The sequence below is a fragment of the Diabrotica undecimpunctata genome, chromosome 7 (assembly GCF_040954645.1).
Source record: "Diabrotica undecimpunctata isolate CICGRU chromosome 7, icDiaUnde3, whole genome shotgun sequence".
Taxonomy (NCBI): Eukaryota; Metazoa; Arthropoda; class Insecta; order Coleoptera; family Chrysomelidae; genus Diabrotica; species Diabrotica undecimpunctata.
Window position 1 is genome coordinate 84021430 of NC_092809.1, and position 10833 is coordinate 84032262.

The window sequence follows — 10833 nt, forward strand, 5'->3', positions numbered from 1 at the left end:
ATTAAGGAAATTAAAAAACAGAAAATCACCAGGAGAGGACAGAATACCGAACGAACTCCTAAAGTACGGAAGACCATATCTGACCAAACAACTATTAGAACTAATCCAAAAAAGAATAGAATAAAACAGAATTCCGCAAGAATCACGCATCCTAATACTTCTCTTCAAAAAGGGAAACAAATCGGACCCGGAAAATTACAGAGGAATTAATTTAATGAACATAACACTAAAATTAACAACCAAAGTGATAGCAAGTGGACTGAATGAAATTATAACACTACCATAAGAACAACAAGGTTTTAGGTCGGGAAGATCATGCACCGACGCTATATTTATAATGAGGAACTGCAGGAGAAATTATTAGAATACAACAAACCAGCATATCTGTTTCGTGGACCGCAAGAAGGCTTTTGCCGGGTCAAATTAAAGGACGTTATCCACTTATCGTACGAAAGAGAGATACCTCTAGGAATAATCCAAACGATCGAAAATATCTACCAAAACAACATAATAAAAGTAAAAGTTGAAGAAGGACTAACTGACCCTATTGAAGCTGGCAATGGGATAAGACAGGGAGATTCCCTGAGTCCTCTAATGTTCAATCTGATTATGGATGAAATAATAAAAAAAGTAAGAACTAAAAAAGGATACCAAATGGGAGAAGAGCAACTTAAAATAATCTGCTACGCAGACGATGCAATACTATTTTCACAAACTGAAGATGATTTACAACGCATGCTGCACGAATTTAATATAACCGGCAGAAAATTTAACATGTTAATTTTCCCAAAATAACAAAATGCATGATTATAACAGCAAATTTACTAAGATGTAAATTGGAGCTAAAAGGTTAGATAATTGAACAAGTAATGGAGTTTAAATATCTAGTCATCATATTATCTATCTACGGAAAGCTCGAAACAGAATTGAAAGATCAAGTGAATAGAGTAAACAGAGGCGCAGGTTGCGCTAGAACAATAGAACAATATGGAGAAATAAAAATATCAGAATAGAAATGAAAGTCAGAATTTACAAAACAGTCATCAGATAATAATGGCATACGCGGCAGAAACACGATCTAACACAGAGTAGACAAAAAGGATGTTAGAAGAGATAGAAGTGTAGAATAGAACGATTATAGCCGAATGACAGCAAATAGAGTAGTAAAGACGGCAAGAGACGGTTCCCCAATAAGAAGACGATCAGTAGGAAGACTACGAAAACGATGGAACGACAACTTACTGGAGGTACATTGAAAAACAGAGTCATGACTAAATAAAAAGAAGAAGAAGATTGCTTTTTTCATGTTGTTTTTATCTTAGAGCTCTTGTTAACGACAACGGTCAACGGGTCGTTTTTGACACCGTCCCGTCGGCCGTTGCTCAGTGTCTTTCAGGTTCTTATGAATGTTTGTTCACGCAACGGCAACCAACCCGTTGGTTAACTTTTCACCGTCTACGTATCCAGTCCCCCTCGGCAAGACGTTCGACGGGCCGGTACCGTGAACCCTCAGTGAACCTTTTTAGTTTATGGAAGTGTGTTAACGGCGTTGGGCGAGCATCCGTTGTTTCAATAAATTTCTTTCTTTGTTGCCGCTAAAATATGAATTTTGATATGGAGATTTTAATAAGTGCGGTCGAAAATCGACCTGTATTGTGGGATAAAACCACGAAAAGCTATAAAAATAAGCAGCTCATGTTTTAATTTAATTTAATCAGCGTTTTAATTTATCATGTACTATTCCTAACAATTTGCGAAAAGTTTCTTGACCTATTAGGAAGTAATGGAAGAATTTTGTTTCTTTTTTTTTCAATTCTTCGTAAAGAGTATGGAAAGCACCATACTTTTCTCTTTCTAACAAAATAGGATGTATCCATATTTGTCTTTTACGCTTCTCCCGTTTCTTCTGCTTTTTTTTATACAAATAATACGCTAGTATAATTTTTTGCTTTGACGACGACGATGATATAACATGTATTGCGTGCACTTGTTACTTTAAAACTGACGATATTTCGGAGATTCCATACTATCAACGGACGCATATCCCTTGAAATTTATGAACCGTCGACACGGGTACCCGTTTAGCATCGGCCCGTTACCCGTTGAAAAAAACGTTCGTTAACAAGAGCCCTTTTTGTTAGAACAAAAACCTATGTACTGTGGCCTGATGATGGGACATACATTGTATGGCTCGAAACCGGTAGCCAGAATTTAATAATAAAAAAACCAGATTAAGATTGTGAAAATGTATACTCATCTCGTATACATTTGTATTATGGAATGACATTGGCAACCTTTTTATCATTTTTAATTTTTACTTATGTGCGGTACTGTAAGTAAGCAATCTAACGTCTGTCTAATATGCGATCACAACCGCTATCAGCAAATACTTTAAAAAACTCAATATATTCAAGTATTCTTACAAACAAAAGCGGATGTCCCTTCATACAAAGAAACGTTTAAGTTCGTAAAACGTGTTTCTATAATTGCTTTATTTCTAGAAAGTATAGATGTAAAAATTTAAATTGAATGAACGGTGAAAGTTAGTTACCGTCCATCCTTGTTGGCCCATCCACGAAAATCTTAACGGCAAATTTTATTGGACTATTCCTATTTCAAAAATTTCTTTCTGTACGAAAACAAAAATCTGTTTGTTAAGACTCCGTCCTAACTATATTTCTTTATTTTTTATTTTTAAACGTGGGTAGGCCGCAGAATTGCGAACCCGACGCTGGATTTTTCGCGGCAGTTAAGGGCGCCACCAAGACGAGTGCTAAAAAATCGACACATGTAAGAGGGGTCAGGTAGCAGTGTAAAAAGAGACTTCCACACATAAGGACAATACATTTTTATTCTAATACACTCAAACATTTCAATGTTAGTTATATTTGTGTAATCTATTTTAATTCATAAAATTGAATAAACACGAAAAAAAAGTAATATAATGTGTTTAAAAATCCATTGGGAAACATACCCAAACATTTGGTAGCAGAGCGTGGTTTGATTGGTTATTATTAATTGGAAGAAAAAGCCGGCATCACGAGGTAACAGTTAAATTGTATGCATACATGAGCAAATACATCGCAAAAATCGTAAGTACCTCAATTTTATAGTAATTACATACATTTCCTTTCCTAACTTTCTGTGTTTTTGCTGTGTTGAATTTATTATAAACGCAATTACGAGAAGTACGATTATTTAACAATATTATTAGGGCATTTTTAAACAAAAAAATAGCTATTTCACGCCAGTTTCGTTATTTAAAAGTAAAATAGTCATTTTAAGATTTTAATACGATCATTTTACCAAAGAATATAGACGCTTCTATATTCTTTGATTTTACTGTGGCTAATTAATATCAAAATATTATTAAAACAGCTATTCATAGGTTTTTTGAGGTAAAAACATACAGGGGTAAGAAAATATATTCACGTTTCAGGTTTTAACAGGAATATATAAACATTTGATTTATTAATATTGCATTCTAAGTTTGTTTATACATTTTAACGATGTCGGTACATGAGATAGATGGGGGAGATAGGGAACAATTGCGACATGAATTAAATAGATTGCAGAAAAAAAGGGCCACGGTTAAAGGTCAATTATCTAGGTTTGAAACATTTACAAATAAGTACATTAAAGAACAGGGTGCGCAATTACCGGAGAGGTTAGATAAGTGTCGGGAATTGTGGAGGGAATTTAATGACATTCAAAGCGAAATAGAAATAATTTTAGATGACTCTAAGAACGCTGAAAATGAACGTTCAGATTTCGAGGAAAAATATTTCAGGTTAATAGCATGGGCGGAGGTTAAATTACGAGAATTAAATATTAGTGGAAATGTCTCAACTGGTGAGACGTCGCAAAATATAACTTTTCCTCAATCTCCTCGCATAGATAGAAACGTCAAATTGCCTACGATAGATATTCCTAGTTATCAGGGGTCTTACACAGGGTGGCTCGAGTTTCACAATACATTCAATGTTTTGATACATAATAACGAAAACTTAACAAATGTTCAGCGTTTCCATTATTTAAAGAATTCATTAAAAGGCGAAGCCGCAGGTGTTATACGTTCACTGGAAGTTTCAGACAGAAACTACGAGGAAGCATGGAGCCTATTAAAATCTCGGTATGAAAACAAAAAGTTGATTGCAATGAGTCATATCGATTCACTGTATAATTTTCCAAATTTAGGTAAAGAAGATGGAGTTCAATTAAGGAACTTTTTGGATACGATAAGGAAGAATCTTCGAGCATTGATATCATTGGAGGAAGATGTTGAAAAATGGGATATTCTGCTGATATATATTTTGGAGCAAAAGCTGGACCCAATTACAAGGAAAGAATGGCATAAGGAAGGATTACATGACAAATTCTCCACAATGGTGGATCTTCAAGGTTTTTTGGAAAGAAAATGTCAAATGCTGGAGGTGATGGAGGCAAGCAAACAGGGTTTTAAAGGTACAGATCACAGGGTAAAGGTAGGCAATAGTAGATCATTTGTAGCCGTGGAGGATAAATGTCAATTTTGCGAAGGAAGACACAAGGCATATACTTGTAGAAAATTTATCAATTTGCAATTAGGCGCAAAACGGGAAGAAGTCAAAAGAACAAAATCATGTTGGAATTGTTTACAGCTAGGACACGGGGTTCCAGACTGTAAATTAGGAGGTTGCAAATCATGTGGGAGGAAACATCATTCTCTCCTCCATGATTCAACTTTTCGCACAAATGCAAGGACACCAGCTACAGGAAACTACACGAGGGCACAAGCTCAACCGCCAAGAGTTGAGAATCATTTAGAATCAAGAGCAAATAACAGGAACTACTCTCATCATATACAAGATGGTTCAAGAGCACAATTAGACAATCACTTAACTGACACTAATGTTTCAAATCAATCGCGTTATCAAGGGTATCCAACGCATTCATCATCAAATAATAATTTTAGGAGGGAAATAAATCAAGGTAACAAAACTCAAGAAGAGCAAGGAAATATTGGGGCATTTCCATCCGTTAGTCTAGGGGAAAATGAAAATCAGGGTTATTTGGTTAATGATAATAATAATCATCTCTTTATGGGCAACAATTTAAGACAAAATTCGGAAACAGTTGTTTTGCTTTCCACAGCGATTGTTTATATCACCGGTAAAGATGGGATTAAACATGAAGGAAGGGTACTTTTAGATTCAGGATCACAATCCAATTTTATGTCACGGGAGTTCTTTGAGAAACTAGGGTTAACACCAAAACATATGGATATTTCGGTTAAGGGTATAGGTCAGAGTTCTACTAAAATCACACATGCAGTAGATGCTATGGTCAATTCAAGGGTTAATAATTATTCATTCAAGGCTTCATTTTTGGTAATAAATGACATTGTTAGCAATCTCCCAGCAATTGATATCAATTTAAAATCAATTCAAATTCCGGAAAGATTAACTCTTGCAGACGAACATTTTGGTATATCTACCAGGGTAGACATGATCTTAGGTTCATCGGTCTTTTGGCAACTTTTATGCGTGGGGCAAGTGCGTATAGAAAATACTAACTTGACGGTTCAAAAAACGAAATTTGGATGGGTGGTAGCGGGAGCTATATCTTCCCAGCAAAACATGTCATATTTTTCAAAAATCGAAGCACATACTTGCAACTTTTCTGTCAACAGTTCCATACATAAACAAATAGAAAAATTCTGGTTGTTGGAGGAATTCGGTGAGGAACACAAATCAACCAAAGAGGAACAAGAATGCGAAAGGATCTTCAAGGAAACAACAGTAAAAAATGAAGAAGGACGTTTTAGAGTAAACTTGTTGCTACGTGATAATATAAATCAGTTAGGAAACTCGTCATTTTTGGCAGAAAAACGATTCAAACAGCTCGAAAGAAGGTTAGAAAAGAATGAAGAATTACGAGAGTCGTATCATGCATTTATTCGAGAATATATAGATTTGGGGCATATGTCAAAATTAACTTCAGAAGAAACACCTTCCATGCAGAGAGGGAATAGTTACTACTTACCACATCACGGAGTATTCAAACAAAATTCTATTACCACAAAATTAAGGGTAGTTTTCGATGGTTCAGCATCTACAGATACTGGTATTTCATTGAACGACACATTAATGGTAGGACCTAAACTACAAGACAATTTGTTTGATATTCTTCTAAGGTTTCGAAGGCATTCTGTCGTAATGGGTGCAGATATTGCCAAGATGTATAGGCAAGTGCAAGTGAAACAAGAACATAGAAATCTACAAAGGATTTTATGGCGATTTAATAGGGAGGAACCAATTCAGACATACGTTCTGAATACGGTCACATACGGAACAGCTTGCGCATCATTTCTATCAATTAGATGTCTTCATCAAACAGCTCTTGACAATTTAGACATCTATCCAGAAGCAAGCAAAACAATATTAAAAGATTTTTATGTCGATGATTTATTGACAGGTGGTGATACAATTGAAAACGTTCGAAATTTAAAGGCTAAAATTACAGATATCCTCAAGGGGGGCGGATTCTCATTGAGAAAATGGGTATCGAATCGAAAGGAAATTTTAAACGACGAGAGGGATTCAAGTGTAGATATTGAACACTATTTTTCGGATAAGGACGTCACAAACACATTAGGAGTTTTATGGAACTCAAACGAGGATACCTTACGGTATAGCATCAATATTGATAAATCACAAACAAGAGTAACGAAAAGGATTATTTTGTCAACAATTGCGCGTATTTTTGATCCAATGGGATTGCTTGGGCCAGTTGTTGTTCGAGCAAAGTTAATCATGCAGCAACTTTGGAAATTAAATCTGACATGGGACGAGTCGGTTCCGCTGGATATACAAACAATTTGGGTACGTTTCAGGAGTCAAATAGATGAGCTTAGAAAGATCAGTATTAGTCGTCAAGCAATTTGTACAAACAACGTCGGAATAGAGCTTCATTGTTTTACAGATGCATCCGAAGTGGCTTATGGGGCTGTTTTATTCATAAAATCAACAGATACAAATGGAAATAATTACGTAAATCTGCTTTGCGCAAAGAGCAAGGTAGCTCCACTAAAAGTGGTGTCTTTACCTAGATTAGAATTGTGTGGATGCTTACTGGGTGCAAGGTTGGTCAAACAAGTTCAAGCAGCCATGGGAATGTCAATAAATAAGGTTCAATTTTTCTGTGATTCGACTATTTCATTATCTTGGATACGTGGGGAGCCCAGTCAGTGGCAAACATTCGTTTCACATAGAGTGGCTGAGATTCAACAATTATCTTCAGTGACATCATGGAGGCACATTTCTTCTAAGGACAATCCAGCTGACGTAATATCCCGGGGAATTGATCCAGATCAATTATTGAAATGTAAATTATGGTGGGAAGGGCCTGAGTGGCTTAAGCTCGAATCGAATCTATGGCCAGAAGCAGTAGTCAATAATATTCAAGAAATACCCGAAAGGAAGAAGAAATCCGTATTATCATGTACTTCAACGGTTTCTGTGATAATGATTAATAAATTTTCTAACTTTACTAGGATTCAAAGGGTTTGGGCTTATTGTCTTAGATTCATTAACAACTGTCAGTCTTCAAATACAAAATTAAGTGGGACATTGCAAGCAGATGAAATTCATAAGGCAACAATACATTTAATTAAATTTGTTCAAGCAGAAGCATTTGAGACTGAATTAAAAACGTTGAAATCATTAGGAATTGTTAAGGGAAATAGTAAATTAATTTCATTAAGGCCGTTTATTAATGAACAGGGATTAATTAGACTAGGTGGTCGCCTGGAAAGGGCGAATATTTCATATGAACAAAGGCATCCGATAATTTTACCCAATAATAATCATTTAACTGACCTAATTGTTCGGGGAGAACACTTAAAAAATATGCATGCAGGTCCTCAATTATTGTTAGGAATAATAAGATTAAAATATTGGCCAATTCAAGGTTTTCGTACAGTGTCGAAGGTTACAAGAAGATGTATAACTTGTTTCAAGGTAAAGCCAGTGACACAAAACCCTATAATGGGAAATTTACCAGTGGAACGCATAACACCTTCTAAACCCTTTACCAATACTGGGGTAGACTATTGTGGGCCATTTGACATCAAGGTTAGTAGACTTAGGGGAGAATCATTTGTAAAGGCTTACATATGTATATTTGTTTGCTTATCGGTTAAGGCCGTTCATTTAGAGTTAGCTTTCGATTTAACTACGGAAGCATTCATTAATTGTTTTAAAAGGTTTATAGCGCGAAGGGGTTTGTGTCAGAATCTTTTCTCAGATAATGGGACCAATTTTGTTGGGGCAAGGAATCATTTTAATGATCTTCATTCATTTCTTACAAATCCGGGGAATCAGACGAAATTTACAGAGTTTTTCTCAAATTTTAATATAATTTGGTCATTTAACCCTCCACGGTCCCCACACTTTGGTGGAATTTGGGAGGCAGGGGTTCGAAGTGTTAAATTTCATTTACGTAGAGTAATGGGAAATGAACGGTTGGGTTATGATGAGTTTAACACAGTGATAACACAGATCGAGTCTTGCCTCAATTCTCGTCCTCTCACACCTCTAACCGAAAATCCTGAGGACCTGGAGGTACTTACGCCTGGACATTTTTTAATTGGTTGCTCATTAAAATGTTTACCTCAAGAAGACTTACGACAGCACAACCCATTTAGAATTTCCAGATTTCATCATGTTACTCAAATCATTCAGCACTTCTGGGATAAGTGGTCTAAAGAGTATCTCAGTCATCTTCAAACACGAAGTAAATGGCGTACCTCAAGCAGCAGACAATTGCAAATCGGCGATATGGTCATTATCAAGGAGGATGATCTTCCACCTCTCAAGTGGCAGATGGGTCGTGTGATTGATGTTCATCCGGGTAGAGACAATGTAGTTAGAGTGGCGACAGTGCGTACAAGTAATGGACAATTTAAACTCGGTGTCAACAAACTTTGTGTTTTACCCATTGACGTAAAGTAACCTCATTTTCTATTTCTTTTATGAACTGAACTTTCATTATTTTCTTTCATGTGCGTTAAAATGGGTTGAAAGGTGGACCTTCCAACAGGGGGCGGTATGTTAAGACTCCGTCCTAACTATATTTCTTTATTTTTTATTTTTAAACGTGGGTAGGCCGCAGAATTGCGAACCCGACGCTGGATTCTTCGCGGCAGTTAAGGGCGCCACCAAGACGAGTGCTAAAAAATCGACACATGTAAGAGGGGTCAGGTAGCAGTGTAAAAAGAGACTTCCACACATAAGGACAATACATTTTTATTCTAATACACTCAAACATTTCAATGTTAGTTATATTTGTGTAATCTATTTTAATTCATAAAATTGAATAAACACGAAAAAAAAGTAATATAATGTGTTTAAAAATCCATTGGGAAACATACCCAAACACTGTTCATGAAGTAATATTCTAGGTATCATTCAGATTATCTCTCTCAAGCCCAGGTCAAAAATACTTTTATCTTTTACTCGAGCTGATTATACAATCGGGATACCCGTTGAAGTGACAGGTTTGGAACTACACAATGAAACCATAAACAAGTGGGCGGTTCAGTGTGGTTATGGATAACTAGAAATATAACAGACCAGAGTAATTTTATTTATTAGTAAATTTACAATGTAACAAGGGAAAATACAGGTAAAAAATCCACTTGTAAATAATTAAATATCGAAGACAGACGCAATTTTCATATATGTACCTACTAGAAACACGCATATGTATATTTTCCACAACAATATTAATTAGGATTGTAAATTTTTAAATAAAACAAATTTAACAAAATGGTATATAGCAAGATATTTATTTTGAAATCACAGTATTGATGAATTCGTTTTATTGTCACTTTTTTATGAATAAATTGGCTGTCGTAGTTAATTAATAATAATCTGCAAATAAAGATCTGTATCCGACCGATTTTCTTGCCACTGTTTATATAATTTTCTCTTCTCCCTCTCTTATTTTTGATTGAACGTCGTTGGACCATCACCAGGTTTCTTTATTCTCAAACTTCTTTCTTGACGTTTTTCTAAGTATTTCAATAGCAGTATCTCTAATGATACTGGCCATCTTCCTCCAGACATTCTTTCAGACAGACCTGTTTTTTCTTTTAACATCCACCACTTGATTTTTTGTCTCTCCAATATTTTAGTTTAGTTTCGCTTTTTCGATGTTCAGCACAAGCAACTTATGTTGTTAGCTTACTGTCTCACTTACTATTACCTTGCAGTCCTTACATTCATGTGTATAATCTTTTTTTGTCGTAAAATAATCTATTTGGGATTGATTTTGTCCACTTTTGTATGTGAAAAGTTGAGTTTCTCTATTTCGAAAGAATGTGTTAACAATGGCCATATCTAATACTGTTGCTAATTCAAGCATATCTTCTCCAGCTTCACTTCTAGTTCCAAAGCCTAGTCCTTCGTGTACTGCTTCATGTCCTGTCTTGGATTGGCCCACATGTGCATTAAAATCGCCTCCTATTATTTCTCCTCTGGTGGGATATCACTCAATATGTCTCCTAATTAATCTCTTTTTTTTTTCATTCTCACCCAGCTTTGTTTGAGGAGCATACACACACATAACATTCAATACTTCTTTATCAATTACAAATTTCATTGAAATTATTCTATCAGTCGTTCTTACAACTTCTACTACGTTATCTTTCATTTCACTATCAGCAATTATAGATACCAACTCCATTCCTAGTGTTACTTTTCCCTACATACCACAATTTGTATCCTTCACCTAGTTCCCCCGCTTTTTGTCCTTTCCACGTAGTCTCTTGTACACAAGCAATTTGCACTC

At 35.6% G+C, this 10833-nt stretch overlaps 1 protein-coding gene across 1 annotated transcript; it reads left to right on the top strand.

Annotated features, from left to right (window-relative positions):
* Positions 1 to 3509: 3509 nt before the first annotated feature.
* Positions 3510 to 8993, top strand: LOC140446502 (uncharacterized). The gene has a single exon (XM_072539058.1). The coding sequence runs from the start codon at positions 3510 to 3512 to the stop codon at positions 8991 to 8993; it is 5484 nt and encodes a 1827-aa protein (XP_072395159.1).
* The last annotated feature ends 1840 nt before the right edge of the window (positions 8994 to 10833 follow it).